The sequence below is a fragment of the Plecotus auritus genome (assembly GCF_963455305.1).
Source record: "Plecotus auritus genome assembly, chromosome: 8".
NCBI classification, from domain to species: domain Eukaryota; kingdom Metazoa; phylum Chordata; class Mammalia; order Chiroptera; family Vespertilionidae; genus Plecotus; species Plecotus auritus.
Window position 1 is genome coordinate 151,628,435 of NC_137782.1, and position 16,210 is coordinate 151,644,644.

The 16,210-nt window shown below is 38.3% G+C and overlaps 1 protein-coding gene across 1 annotated transcript in view; it reads right to left on the minus strand.

The window, feature by feature from the left end:
• CAMKMT (calmodulin-lysine N-methyltransferase) overlaps positions 1-16,210 on the minus strand; it is a 322,383-nt gene that overhangs the window by 301,929 nt on the left and 4,244 nt on the right. The window contains 2 exon segments of the mRNA XM_080685227.1: positions 14-78; positions 15,602-15,774. Of these exon segments, the coding sequence (XP_080541353.1) occupies positions 14-78; positions 15,602-15,774 (238 nt within the window).

Consider the following 16,210-nt stretch of genomic DNA (forward strand, 5'->3'; position numbering starts at 1 on the left):
TCATATAACTTACAAACATTTCCTGTATTGTCGAAGCTGGTAAGAACATCTTCAATATTCAAAGATCCACTATTATGCCTAGAAAGGAATAAAACATTTTCTTTAATGATTCTGGAACATTAAGATTTGCTTTAAAAAAAAAAAGTGAGACTGCATTGCGATACACCCAATACTCACAAACCTTTCCATATTGCATTTTTAAAATATTTCTGCCCACTAGAGGGAGAAGGAAAAGAAATAACAGAATATAGTAGTCCTCCTAATATTTAATGAAATAACACTTCCTGATGCTTAATCTACATTTTAAAGTACTAATATTTTTATTGTTGTTTTAGTTATATAAAGGTGGGATTAATTATTAACCTTTTTTTTTAATCCTCACCCTAAGATATTTTTCCATTGATTTTTAGAGAGAGTGGAAGAGAGAGGGAAAGACAGAGACAAATATCGATGTGAGAGAAACACATCTATTGGTTGTCTCTTGCATGCGCTCCAACCAGGGCACGGGCTAGGGAGGAACCTGCAACCAAGGTACGTGCCTTGATTGGAATCAAACTCGGTATCCTTTGGTCCACAGGCCGACGCTCTCTCCACTGAGCCAAACCAGCTAGGGCAATTATTAACCTCTTTAAAGATAACAAAACCTTACACTTGGAGAATCTCAAAAGGAAAATAAGCAATCAACCTCTAGAACCTCAACAATACATAAATGTCCTTTATAACAGCCCAAAGAATTCAGTACTCCAGTCACAAAGAACTAACCAACCTTCAGGTCTGCACATTCCATCTATAGGGAATTATAAATGTCAGAGGGCAAATTCTTTTTATCTTTTGCCCTTTAATCTTAATTCCACTCCCTTTCATTCTAATCTCTCTTCACTTGAAAACCCTTTAAATATTTAATTATTAATATTTTATTCATCCTTATAAAAGATAATATTCTTCATATACAAATGGACCCAACAGGCAATAAATAATAGGTCATAGAGTTTGAGTTACTTTTCCAGGGGTGGTAAAATATTGGTGCTAATGCAATCTTCTACATACTACTCTATATACCTTAAACCTATAGTTCTTTAAGGTGTTATAACAATTTACAATGACCATCTACACTAATAAAAGAGGAAGATGCAAATTGACCGTACCTTCGAGACGCCCACCAGCCAATCAGGAGTATGCAAATTAACCCAACAAAGATGGTGGGTTAATCTGCATACACCAGCACCAAGTGGCCGGGGGCGTTCCGCACTGCCCCAGCCACTCAGGGCCTCTGGGCAGTGTGGGAAGGCGGAAAGGCAGCTCTGGCCGGAGCGAAGGCGGTGCCAGCAGCCAGGGGAAGGAAGGCCCATTCTTGCAGGAATCTTTGTGCATTGGGCCTCTAGTTTATAATAAAACTTACCTCAAAAAAAAAAAAAAAAAATAGCCGAAACCGGTTTGGCTCGGTGGATAGAGCGTCAGCCTGCGGACTGAAAGGTCCCAGGTTCGATTCCGGTCAAGGGCATGTACCTTGGTTGCGGGCACATCCCCAGTGGGAGGTGTGCAGGAGGCAGCTGATCGATGTTTCTCTCTCATCGATGTTTCTAACTCTCTATCCCTCTCCCTTCCTCTCTGTAAAAAATCAATAAAACATATTTAAAAAAAAAAAAAACTTACCTCAACAACGCTACTTTAATCTTGTCACTAAAACTTATCATAAATGATATACAGTGTTATGAAATGAATTGTATCTTTCCCAAAATTGATTTGTTGAATTTCTAAACCCTGGTACCTCAGAATTTGGGAGATTGGCCCTTAAAGAGGTAATTAAATTAAACTGGGGTCATTAGGGAGGGCCCTAATCCATTATGACTTGTGTCCTTATAAAAAAAGGAGATTAGAACACAGACAACAGGGCACATGCACAGAGGAACTACTGAAGAGATAGCAAGAGGGCAGCCATGGCGAGTTAAGGAGAGAGGCCCAGAAGGAAACCAAACCTGCAACCCCTTGATCCTGGACTTCTAGACCTAAAACTGAGAAAATAAATGTGTTGTTTAAGCCGTCCAGTCTGCAGTGTTTTGTTTTAGGATCCCTAGAAAACTAATGCATGTAGTAAGAGAATACATGTAAACTATATTACCCTTTTAAAAAAAAACTTCACTTTTATCACAGAGACCCAGTTCTTTGATAGAGTGGCTAAGTGAAAACGCAAAAAGTTATTTGCCAAATAAGCCTTGGGCTCAACAGAATCATATTTTAAGGTAATGAAGTTACCAACCACAAATCAAACTTTCAATACTGTAACAATGATTCTGTATCTTCTCTGTGCATGCAAGCTGAGGTTATTTACGCTAACATGGAAAACCACACATGAGACAAGAGAGAAAATGACATATTGAGCATCTAAAATATAAGATGAAGCCATTAAAATTATCAGCGATACAGCATAAAACTCAAAAACACTTTTTCCTAAATATAAGAGCCATAATATATGGTTCCTTAAGCCCAGCCAGCATGGCTCAGTGGTTGAGCATTGATCTATGAACCAGGAGTTTTGATTCCATTAGATTCCCAGTCAGGGCACATGCCCAGGTTTCGGGCTTGATCCCCAGTGAGGGGCATGTAGCAGGCAGCCAATCAATGATTCTCTCTCATCATTGATGTTTCTCCTCTCTCTCTCTCTCTCTCTCTCTCTCTCTCTCTCTCTCTGAAATCAATAAAAATATATGTATATTTTTTAAATGGCTGCTAGGCTATGTTTTGTTTTGTTTGAATTTGAGCCCAGTTCGCCACTGGCAGCCCTTTTTAGTAAGTATCTTCTTTCTCAGGATTCACACTACTAACATTAAAACTATACTTTTTAAATATAACTTCAGTGTTCATATTTGCCTCAGATGCCAGCCTTGCCAAGCTTTACATGGGCACCTATAATACCCACACATATAAAGATGCCATACAACTAATATCGTAAACATACCATTCCCATCACTATTTTTTATCTACTGAGCACTCACAGGATACTTACTAAATTCAGTGGGGTGAGGATTTGCTTTATTTTTTTCCTTTCCCTAGAGAAGCAATATATGATCTTGCTGCAGTGTATTTGTTTTACTAGAAAGATGCATCACAAAGACAAAGTCATTCTTTTTTTTTTTTTTTTTTTTTTTTTTTTTTTTTGCTGTTTTATTTTATTTTATTTTTTTTTTTTCAAATTTTTATTAAGGTATTATATGTGTACATATCTTACCATTGCCCCCAACCCCCACCCCACTCCCATACATGCCCTCACCCCCCAATGTTTTGCATCCGTTGGTTACTCTTATATACATGCATATAAGTCCTTCAGTTGATCTCTTATTTCCCCCACCTCTCCCTAACCTTACCACTGTAATTTGACAGTCTGTTTGATGCTTTACTGCCTCTGTAACTATCTTTTTGTTCATCAGTTTATAATGTTTTTCATTATCCCCAAATGAGTGGGATCATGTGGTATTTTTCTTTCATTGACTGGCTTATTTCACTTAGCATAATGTTCTCTAATTCCATCCAAGTGCCTACAAATGGTAGTAATTCCTTCTTTTTTACGGCAGCGTAGTATTCCATTGTGTAGATGTACCATAGTTTTCTGATCCAGTCATCTGCTGATGGGCACCTAGGCTGTTTCCAAATCTTAGCTATTGTAAATTGTGCTGCTATGAACATAGGGGTGCATATATCCTTTCTGATTGGTGTTTCTGGTTTCTTAGGATATATTCCTAGGAGTGGGATTACTGGGTCAAATGGGAGTTCCATTTTCAGTTTTTTGAGGAAACTCCATACTGTTCTCCACAGTGGCTGCACCAGTCTGCATTCCCACCAGCAGTGCACGAGGGTTCCTTTTTCTCCGCATCCTCGCCAACACTTGTCGTTTGTTGATTTGTTGATGATAGCCATTCTGACAGGTGTGAGATGGTATCGCATTGTTGTTTTGATTTGCATCTCTCGGATAATTAGTGACTTTGAGCATGTTTTCATGTGTCTCTTGGCCTTCCTTCTGTCTTCTTTCGAAAAGCTTCTATTTAGGTCCGTTGCCCATTTTTTTATTGGATCATTTATCTTCCTTTTATTAAGTTGTATAAGCTGCCTGTAGATGTTGGAAATTAAACCTTTATCAGTGATACCATTTGCAAATATGTTCTCCCATACAGTGGGGTTTCTTGTTGTTTTGTTGATGGTTTCTTTTGCTGTGCAAAAGCTTTTTATTTTGATGTAGTCCCATTTGTTTATTTTCTGTTTGGCTTCCATTGCCCTAGGGGCAGTATCACTGAAAAAGTTCTTTTGGCAAATGTCTGAGATTTTGCTGCCTGTGGATTCCTCTAGTATTTTTATGGTTTCCCGTCTTATATTTAAGTCCTGTACCCATTTTGAGTTTATTTTTGTGTATGGTGTAAGTTGGTGATCTAGTTTCATTTTTTTGCATGTATCTGTCCAATTTTCCCAACACCATTTATTGAAGAGACTGTCTTGACTCCATTGTATGCTCATGCCTCCTTTGTCAAATATTAAGTGCGCATATTGGTTTGGGTCGGTATCTGGATTCTCTATTCTGTTCCATTGATCTATATGTCTGTTCTTGTGCCAGTACCAGGCTGTTTTGATGACAGTGGCTTTGTAATACAGCTTGAAATCTGGTATTGAGATCCCTCCTACTTTATTCTTCTTTCTCAGGATTGCTGTGGCTATTCGGGGTCTTTTTTTATTCCAGATGAATTTTTGGAGAGTTCTTTCTAGGTCTGTGAAATACGCCGTTGGTATTTTAATGGGGAGTGCATTGAATCTATAGATTGCTTTGGGTAGTATGGACATTTTAATGATGTTGATTCTACCAATCCATGAACATGGTATGTTCTTCCATCTGTTTACATCTTCCTCTATCTCTTTTTTCAGTGTCCTGTAGTTTTCCGCATATAGGTCTTTTACCTCCTTGGTTAGGTTTATTCCTAAGTATCTTAATTTTTTTGGTGCGATGGAAAATGGGATTGCTTTTTTAGTCTCTCTTTCTGTAAGTTCATTGTTGGTGTATAGAAATGCCATAGATTTCTTGGTGTTAATTTTGTATCCTGCTACATTGCCGAATTCATTTATTAAGTCTGTTAGTTTTTTGATGGAGTCTTTCGGGTTTTTTATGTACAATATCATGTCATCTGCAAATAAGGACAGCTTTACTTCTTCTTTTCCAATTTGGATGCCTTTTATTTCTTCCTCTTGTCTAATTGCAGTGGCTAATACTTCCAGTACTATGTCAAACAGGAGTGGTGAGAGTGGGCATCCCTGTCTTGTTCCTGTTCTTAGGGGAAATGGTTTTAGTTTTTGCCCATTGAGTATGATGTTAGCTGTGGGTTTATCATATATAGCTTTTATGATGTTGAGGTATGATCCTTCTATTCCCACCTTGTTGAGAGTTTTTATCAAGAAAGGGTGTTGGATTTTGTCAAATGCTTTTTCTGCATCAATTGATATGACTATGTGATTTTTATCTCTCAATTTGTTTATGTGATGTATCACATTTATTGATTTGCGGATATTGAACCATCCTTGCATTCCTGGGATAAACCCTACTTGGTCATGGTGTATGATCTTTCTGATGTACTGCTGGATCCTATTTGCTAGAATTTTGTTGAGGATTTTGGCATCTACATTCATGAGGGATATTGGCCTGTAATTCTCTTTCATTGTGTTGTCTTTATCTGGTTTTGGTATTAGGGTGATGCTGGCTTCATAGAAGGAGCTTGGAAGTGTTCCTTCCTCTTGAATTTTTTGGAATAGTCTGAGGAGGATAGGTTTTAGTTCTTCCTTGAATGTTTGGTAGAACTCTCCTGTGAAGCCATCTGGCCCCGGGCTTTTGTTTGCCGGAAGCTCTTTGATGACTGCTTCAATTTCTTCCATAGTTACTGGCATGTTGAGCTGTTTAGATTCTTCCTGATTGAGTTTTGGAAGGTTATATTTTTCTAGGAATATGTCCATTTCCTCCAGGTTGTCCAGTTTGTTGGAATAGAGTTGTTCGTAGTATTTTTTAACAATCCTTTGTATTTCGGCGGGATCTGTTGTTATTTCACCTCTTTCATTTCTGATCTTGTTTATTTGGGTCCTCTCCCTTTGCTTCTTGGTGAGCCTGGCTAGAGGTTCATCAATCTTGTTTATCCTTTCAAAGAACCAGCTCTTGGTTTTGTTGATCTTTTGTATTGTTTCTTTGGTCTCTATGTCGTTTATCTGTGCTTTGATCTTTATTATTTCCTTCCTTCTGCTTACACTGGGCTTTTCTTGTTGCTCTTTTTCTAACTCTTTGAGTTGTTGGGTTAGGTAATTTATTACCCCTGTTTCTTGTTTTTTGCAGTAGGCTTGTAGAGCTATGAACTTCCCTCTCAAGACTGCTTTCGCTGTGTCCCATAGATTTTGGATTGTAGTGTTTTCATTGTCATTTGTTGTCATGATGTTTTTTATTTCTTCTTTGATCTCTCTGGTAACCCAGTCATGGTTTAATAGCATGCTGTTTAGTCTCCATGTGTTTGATTTCTTTGGGTTGTTTTTATTGTAGTTGATTTCCAGTTTTATGCCACTGTGGTCTGAGAAGATGCTTGATATGATTTCTATCTTCTTGAATTTGAAGAGACTTTGCCTATGTCCCAACATATGGTCTATCTTTGAAAATGACCCATGTGCGCTTGAGAAGAATGTATATTCTGTGGCTTTGGGGTGAAATGTTCTGAAGATGTCAATTAATTCCATCTGGTCTAGTGAGTCATTTAGGATTGATGTTTCTTTGCTGATGTTTTGTTTAGAGGATTTGTCCAATGGTGATAGTGGGGTATTAAAGTCTCCTACTATGATTGTATTGCTGTCAATGTCTCCCTTGATATCCTCCAGGAGTTTTTTTATGTATTTGGGTGCTCCTGTATTGGGTGCATATATGTTTACCAGAGTTATTTCTTCTTGTTGGATTGCTCCCTTTAGTATTATGAAATGGCCTTCCTTATCTCTTGTTATGTCCTTCAGTTTGAGATCTAATTTGTCAGAAATAAGTATTGCTACCCCAGCTTTTTTTTCAGTTCCATTTGCCTGGAAAACCTTTTTCCATCCCTTCACCCTCAGTCTGTGTGCGTCTTTTTTTCTGAGGTGGGTTTCTTGTAGACAGCAGATATATGGGTCGTGTTTTCTTATCCAATCCGTTACCCTATGTCTTTTGATTGGGGCATTTAATCCATTTACATTTAAAGTTATTATTGATAGGTACTTATTTGTCGCCATTCCTATTCTTTACCCCTGTGTTACTTCTTCGCTTCCTGTTTCTTTCTTTCTTTCTTTCTTTCTTTTTTTTTTTTTTTTTTTTTTTTTTTTTTTTTTTTTTTACAGTAGACCCTTTAGCATTTCTTGCATTGCTGGTTTGGTGGTAATAAATTCCCTTAGTCCTTTTTTGTCTGTGAAGCTCCTGATTTCACCTTCAATTTTGATTGACAGCCTTGCTGGGTACAGTATTCTTGGATTCAGCCCCTTCCTTTGCATGACTTTGTATATTTCATTCCATTCCCTTCTGGCCTGATGAGTTTCTGTTGAGAAATCAGTTGCTAGTCTGATGGGGGTTCCTTTGTATGTAACTTTCTGTCTCTCTCTTGCTGCTTTTAAGATTCTTACTTTGTCGTTGGTGTTTGCCAATTTAATTATAATGTGCCTTGGCGTCGGTCTTTTGGGGTTCATTTTGCTTGGGACTCTGTGAGCTTCTTGGATTTGTGTGGGTTTTTTCTTCCCTATATCTGGGAAATTTTCTGTCATTATTTCTTCAAAGAGGTTTTCTATTCCTTGCTCAGCTTCCTTTCCTTCTGGAACCCCTATTATGCGGATGTTGTTTTGTTTCGTGTTGTCCCAAAGTTCCCTTAGACTCTCCTCCTGCCTTTTAATTTTTTTTTCTAGAAGTTGCTTTTCTTGGGTATTTTTTTCCATCTTGTCTTCTAGCTCACTGATGCGGTCCTCTGCTTCTTCTAGTCTACTCTTGATGCTTTCTATTGAGTTCTTTACAGCAGCGATGTCATTTTTCATTTCTTCTTGGTTCTTCTTCATTTCCTCTTGGTTCTTGCTCATATTGTCGAATTTGTCTTCCATTCTTTTCAGCCACCTTATGACCATTTCTCTGAATTCTTTTTCTGGAAGGTTGCTTGCCTCCATTTCGTTTACTTCCTTTTCTGGTGATGCCTGCTTTTCTTTCATATGCGGGCTGCTTCTTTGTCTCCCCATGGTCTCTCTTCTCTGGGTGTCTGGTTATGTAGTTCTCTCTCTCCTGGGTTGATTTAAAGGCACAAAATACAGCACTACCAGGTACAACTCACAAGGCACTGAACAGGAATGTATTCACGATATTAATAACCTCCAATAAAGGTGACCACCAGAGAAAGGCAAATTAGGTGATAGGAGAGAAAGAAGAAGAGGAAAAAAGAAAGAAAGAAAGAAAAAAAGAAAAAAGGAGTGTGAAAATGAAATTGGGAAAAGGGAAAGTAAAGAGAAAAAAAAAAAAAAGTAAGAGACAAGAAATTGACTAAGAGAGAAAGGGGAACAGACTATATATATTGGGGATAAAACTCCAATAGAACAATCACTAATCCCAGCAAATGCCAGCAACAAGTACCTGGGGATTAGTACAAACTACAACACCAACTAATATGGAGTGAGGCAAGGTTAAGCTGAAGCACAAAACAAACAAAAGAATAAACAAAAGAAGAATAAGCAAAACAATCTCACAAAAAAAGCATAAAAATTGGATATAATCTACATTCAAGCAAACAACAACAAAAGGACAGAGATAAGGACAAGTTTATGGATAACTCAGACAGCGAAGGGAGAGGTGTATGTGGACTTGGAGCAGGGGATTGGAGATTAGATATGTAAGTAGGGTGAAATTTTAACAAGGGGTAAACAGAAAGAATAGGGAAAATCTAAAGCAGTAAAAGGGTAAGACAAACAGGACACTGAAAAGGGGGAGGTTAGGAAGAGAGTGATGGCCTAAAGGTAGAGTTTAGATAGAGTAAAACAATGCTAAAGGAAAGATAAAAAATAGAATGTAGAACCCTAATCCCAAAATAAAATGAAGAGAAAATAAAATGACACTTTAAAAAAATAAAAAAAAAAGATAAAATAGCAGTAGTAATAATACGGATTGAAAATAAAAATGTAATCATTAAAAAGGCAAAATCAAGTGATGAAAAAAGAAAAAAAAAGTTTCTTGATTAAAAGATGCAAAAAATGAAAATTAAAAAAAAATAAAAAAATAAAAAAAATAAAAGGTAAAAATAAAATGTGGAGTAGTGAAGGTCATTCACTTCCTCTGTTTTTCTGTTTGGCACACCTGTTTCTCAGTCCAGACAGTATTGCAGTTCCCTGCGATCCACTGCTCTTCGGTGTTGTAAGCCAGTCCTGATTTTAAGCAGGCGGTGTGTCTTAATTTCTCGTATTCCTTTATTTTTGATTACACAAGAGTCAATTTGTGATTCAGCCCCTGGGTGGCAGTGTTTCTGGATTGACTTCCGGGTCTATCTATGGCCTCTCTAGGCAGTGTTAGAGCCTTCTTTCCCTGTGGCACTGGGGCCTGTGGGAGTGGTCTGCCTCAGAGCTGACTCTCTGATGGTCACTCCCCGCTCCGATCCCCAGGTTCCAGAAAAACAACCTTCCCCTGCAGTCTCCCAGGGTGTCCCCAACTGGGTGATCCTATGTATTGGGCTTAGTAATCAGAAGCAGGGATTTGAAGAGGAAAAAGCCTAAGTGTGCGAACTCCGGGACTGCGAGTAAGCACAGGCACCCAGGGAGCGCACGGGCTGCGCGTAAGTCTGGACTGCCTGAAATTCTTAGGGTGTCCCTGCACTTCAGATCAAAATGGGTTGCTTTTTAGAGTGCCCTTCTCTTAGCAGCTCTGAGGACCCCTTTCCACAGTCACAGATCACGCCAGCCCCTACAGCCACGGATTTTTCTAGGCACAGACTTCCCTGGTCCTCCAGCTCCCGCAAAACGCGCGTTCCTCTCTCCCGCCGGGACCAGAGACCTCACCTTATCCCAGGCGAAATCTGACCTTTCCGTGGTGGAGTGTAGAGCTTCTCTGAACCCGTGTGGTTGCGCCAGTTGGGGAGCGTTGTTCTGGGGCTCGCAGCTGTTCCTGGGGTGCCGCAGTTGTGGATTCTCAGGCTTCAGATAAGCTCCACTTTCCGGATCAAGATGGCGCAGACTCCGCGTCCAAGCCCGCAGCTCCGGGAGGGGACCCAGCCGCAGTTCTTGCTGCCAGGTCAGGGGAACCCCGTTCAGCAGTCCCCCACCTCCTTCTGGAATTCAGCTGTCTCCCAACCAGCCAACAAACACTCCTTGCGCGACCCTCAGCTGTTCTTTCTTTCTGCTCCGGGACAAGGCTCGGAACACGTCTGTCTATTCCGCCGCCATTATTCTCCTCTCAATCGACAAAGTCATTCTTGACTTCTTGCCCATTCTAAGCTCCTAGGACAAGCCTTCTAATTCAGCAATTACCATAGCAACAGGAGTCTTATTCATCAAGAAAGGAGGACAGTTAAGCCTCTCAGCTTTTTCTATACCTAAGACATGTATATATTTATAAATGAATATTTCAGGCAATTCTATGGTTCCAAATATAATGGAAGTATTTTAAAGCTTTCAGAATATGTAAATTCCTACTACACTAAAAATAAGTTGACATATGGGGGTGGGGAACAATTTCTAGTATCCATACGGTAAATTCTGTATGAAAACAGATTCCAGCTTATAAATCTGGGAGAAAGAATTATTAGTGGAAGCTTTTTAGTATAAACATCTCCTACTATATATTCGTTTCCTATACATGCATCTATCTAATAGCAAGAGCCTCTTCTATAAAGTTCTAAGAAATAAAGCACCAGAAAGACAAGAAAATTTTGCCAAGGAATAAAATACAAGTCATGTACTGAAATTTGATTTCCTAATTCTCAGTACTCACTTTGGAACAAAGAGTAGACCATTCCAGATATATAGAAAAGACAATAGATCTTGGGGATTTCATAACCTAATGTTTACATTGTCCAGACTTTTGCTTCTGATGAAAAGTTACCAAGGGAAATTCTTTATTCTTTCATTTTAAGAATCATCATGTAAAGCTGACAGAAAATAATGGTCAAAGTTTTAATGTGGACCACCGCTTATATACCTTTTAATAGTATAAAAAAGATACACCTATGTATTTTGAATTCAAAAATATCTAAATTATCTAAGTATTTACCCTCTTGGAATATTGATTTCAAGTCCAGTAAAACTTTACAAAAACAAATAAAAAAAACTTTAAAGAAACAGAAACCAATATGTAGGGAAATTTTAAGAAGGATAAGACTAATAAAAAGTATTGATAAGTATTAATCACCATATACTAGTATACATCATCTCTGTTAAACTGTGGCCAGTGATCTTAGGTGATAAGAACTAAAAATGCGAAAATTGGGTTTATATTTATGATCTGTGAGGAATAAAACATCCCAAATGCTCAGCCCTTTATTAGAACCCAAAAGCAGATCCACGTTATAACATGTATTGATCACTATTCCTCCCCATAGAGACTGTGGTTTTCTCAGTAGCCGCTTATGATTATGCCTTGTACTTGCTGACCGCTATATATTTTCTAGTGCCTTTGCCCTCATTGGGAATGATTTCTACCATTCTCCCAGAATGTTCAAATACTTCCAGATCCAGTTTAAACTGCTGTTCCTCAAGGCCTTCAAAAATCATTCCTACCCTAAACTCCTAATATGTGTGAAGTTTTCCAATCATTTGGTAATTAGTTATGCATTGCCTGGTGATAATTCTTAGAATAGATGTTTAACTTAACTTTCCTTCTTATTTAACTATTATTTAAAAAAATTTTTTGTTAATCTTCACCTGGGGATATTTTTTCCATTAATTTTTAGAGTAGAAAGAAGGAAGGAAAATGGATGGAGAGAGGGAGAGAGAACACCGATGTGTTGCCTCCCACACACACCTCGACCAGGCTGGGAAACAAACCTGCAACCCAGGTATGTGCCCTTGACTGGGAATTGAACCCGTGACCCAGGCCAATGCTCTACCACTGTCACACTGGCCATGGCTTAATTATTTTTTATTATTTAACTTTTCACCTATTTCAGCTCCTTGAGGATAATATATCTTATATTTCTTTTTGTTTACCTACACAGAAGGTGCTAATAAGTATTTATTGATTTGAATTTATTTTAAATTATTCATCACGTTTTTTCAATCATTCCATAGTGTTGCAACCAACGTGAACAATATTGGCAATGGAATGGAATGAACTATTCTTGTAAGAAATCCTCCCCTAAGCAATGTCAGTAATTTTTGTTGCAATTTCCTATATAGTAACAGAATTATGGAGTAAGAAATGGAATACTCAGAATAATCAATGAGGAAATTGGTTTTACTAGGCCTTAATCCTTTCATCTGAAAAATGAATAAACAGATTCATGACTGCTTCCCAAGAGGCCAGATGTGTAGAGTTAAGCTGGGTGAAAGGTACCTGGAGCTCCTTGTACTATTTTTGCAACTTCCTGAGAGTCTGCAATTATTTCAAAATAAAAGCGTTTAAAAGTACAGGCTGTGGCACCAGACCACCAGGGCTTGAGTAGAGGCATAACCAATCGAGTTATTTAACCTCTCTGGGCCTTACTCTCCTCATCTGTAAAATGAGGAGAATAACAGTATTTACTTTGTAAGGTGTTATGTGGATTAAATAAGCTATATGTAACCCACTCACAACAGTGCTTGTCACATAGTAGGCACTCAATAGTCAGCCATTATTAATGCTGTTAGAATTTTTTTAAATGCATTCTAAGATCACATTCAGTTCTAGAATTGTGTACGTTTAAGTTATTCGGGCAAATATTTTTTAATCCTCATCTGATGATATTTTTCATTGATTTTAGAGAGAATGGAAGAGAAAGGGAAAGACAGAGAGAAACATCAATGTGAGAGAAACACATCGATTAGTTGCCTCCTGAATGTGCCCTGACCAAGGCCCAGGCCAGGGAGGAGCCTGCTACCAAGGTACCTGCCCTTGACCGGAACCGAACCTGGGACCCTTCAATCTGCAGGCTAACTTTCTATCCACTGAGCCAAACAGGGTAGGGGAAATTTTTAGCTCAGTCACCTCTCTTCTCTCCATAAAGTAGGATTAAATGTCATATTTATATAGACATACCTGTATTTATTCTTCCAAAATTGGATATATCACAACCTGTTGGAGAGGAGTCTCAGTTTACATTCTAGCCTGGCTTCAGCCACACCCAGGTCATCTGTATCCACCAGGTGGAGAACCATGCCTTATTTTGAAAGTCCTCAAGAAGAACAGATGTCACATGCTCTCTGGCAATGCTTTCCAGGGCCTTGCAGACATCAAGAAATTATTCTTGGCACAGTTTACATTTATTGCCTCTTGTCACCAGTGGATGTAAAAGATATGTTTTAGAACTTTGTACCTTAATACCCCTACTGGATCACTCTGTTTTTCACTCTCTTTAATTTCATCATATATACTATCTTCCAATTGTTTAGCTTCATTTCTATTTCCCAGAGTTATTATAAGGATTACATGAATTAGAATACATCAAAGCACCCCCCTCTGTACCTGGATCATACTAAGCATCTAATTCATTTTTCTTTCTTTCTTAACCAAGGACTAAAATAAGTATCTCCATTAAATGTGAAGCAATTGAGGTATTCTAATTAGTATCGCATAAAGAATGTACAGGCAAGCTAATAAACCCAAAAGTTCTTATCTTTCATTTGAAGTTTTCAATAAAGCAATATTATCAGACCAGTTCCTAATTGTTCTTCCCTGCTCATCCCAGTCAATTTTTATCAAATCCAAAATTTTAGCTATTATGGTGTCTCTAAAGCTTAAATATTTTAAACTAAAATAGTTCAAGGAATCCTATATAATAATCCTATAAAATAAAAGGGTAATATGCAAATTGACGCTAACAGTGGAACGACTGGTGACACGCACTGACCACCAGGGGGCAGACGCTCAGTGTAGGAGCTGCCCCCTGGTGGTCAGTGCGCTCCCACAGGTGGAGCTCCACTCAGCCACAGCAAGAGGGCACAGGCTGGGCTGAGGAACACCCGCCCTCCGAGTGCACAAATTTTCGTGCACTGGGCCTCTAATATCTATAATAATAAAAGTGTAACATGCTAATTAGACCGGACATCCTTCCTGCGAGGGAAGCCTGGGTCCCGAGTGCCAGAGGGAAGCCGGTGCACAGCAGCCAGGAGAAGGAAGGACTACTCTTGCACGAATTTCGTGCATCGGGTCTCTAGTACACTATAAATAGACATCCTTTGGGAGAACTTTTTTCTTTTATTTATTTATTTATTTTTATTTTTATTTTTATTGTAGAGCAAAGGTGGAGAACAAGTACAGACTCCCACATGAGGAGAGGGAAAGTCCCACAGAATGGACTCCCACGTGGGGAGGGAGAAAGGGTCCCCAGAACTTTTTTCTTAAAAGTATTTTTAGCCTTACCTAAACCTTATTCAGTCATATTTCTGCTTAAAATGTTTTTTGTTCTTCTTATAGTTACTGTAAATGTGCTCCTCCCTCCCTTTCAAAATGTGAAATCTTGTTTTAAAAAGGGGCATATTTTATAATATCAAACACCTAAAGTAATATTGCAACATGCTAGATTATAACTGTGAGAGGAAAGTAATTCAGTAAAAATAGTATCTTGCTACTTTAGTTTGCAACTCTCTTGTCTCTTTTCCAATGATTTTTAAAGCCAGAACAGTCTGCATGCTTCTCACAATATCAGTGTTTTCAGCTGAATTTTCTCCTCCTATTCTTAAGATTCTATTCTGAAAATGACAAAACATAAATGGGATAAATACCAAAGCTTGATTTTTTAGATAACTACTACTTGAAGAGTAGCTTAGAAAAATTCTGTGTTCACTTTCAGCCTTCCTTGCCTCACAAAGAACTTGGCTTTTTGTCATAATCAAACGCTATGAGAGAATGGTTAAATGAACCCTTTGATTTACACCACAGTTTATCCTCAAATGTCACTACATTTTTGAAAATTTTTTCTTATTTCTGATAATACAGCAAGAACAAGTTGAAGCAGCAGGAATTCCTAACACAAATTTAGGAAACATAATTTCTGATAAAGATTGCTTGCAAACTCAATAGAATGAACAATGAGGTTATTATTGTTTCTCTTTTATAAGAGAAAAATGCTTTTTTTTTTTAAATCCTCACCCAAGGACATGCTTAGAAGGAGGGAGGAAGGGAAGGAGGGAGGGAGGAAGGGAGGAAGGGAGGGAGGAAGGGTGGAAGGGAGGGGCATTGATGTGAAAGAGAAACACCGATTGGCTACCTTCTGTATGCTCCCCAACTGGGAATCAAACCTGAAATCCAGGCTTGTATCCTGACTTGGAATTAAACCAGCAACCTTTTGGGGCACAGGACAACGCTCAACCAACTGAGTCACTCTGGCCAGGCGAAAAGGCTTTTTATTTTATCCATAGATGGTTATTAGTTTATTTGAAAAAAGGCTTTTTTGAACAAAATCTTAACTAGAGTGATGTTTACCTTAAGGAAATACTGTATTCAGGGTAGAAGACACTTGTATATTGGACCCATGCACCAAATTCCTCTTCAGTTTCCCTTTCTTTGGCTTCTGTTACTGAAAACAGATTAAATGATTCAAATCTTCTTACAGATACATGTCGTAGACAACCATCCAGGTGTTTTTGCTTCAGAACCTTTGAAATAAAACCAAATATTGTGGTCATACTATATAAACGTAAGTTCAGAGTACATAACAAGATCGGGTACGTAAGCAATAGTTAAGCCTCTCTTCAGGGTAACAGAGTTTTGAATGTGAATCCCTTATCTGCAAGCAAATAAAACTACTAACAACAACCACATCCACTGTGTTTAGTTATAAAATGGCAGGAACTGTACAGGTCGGAGCAAGAGTAGGCTTACAGTTGTTCGTATGGAAAATAATATAATAATTAATAAATAATACCAAAATAAACTGTTTTGTACACTCACAGCTGTAAACCTACTTTTGCCACACCCTGTACAAGATGAACCTGAAACATCATACACAAGAAAACAAGAAGGCCATACAAAAGTAAGGGTTATATTAAAAGTATTCAAGAGCCAATTTGAATAGGGTCCATTGGCCAAAGA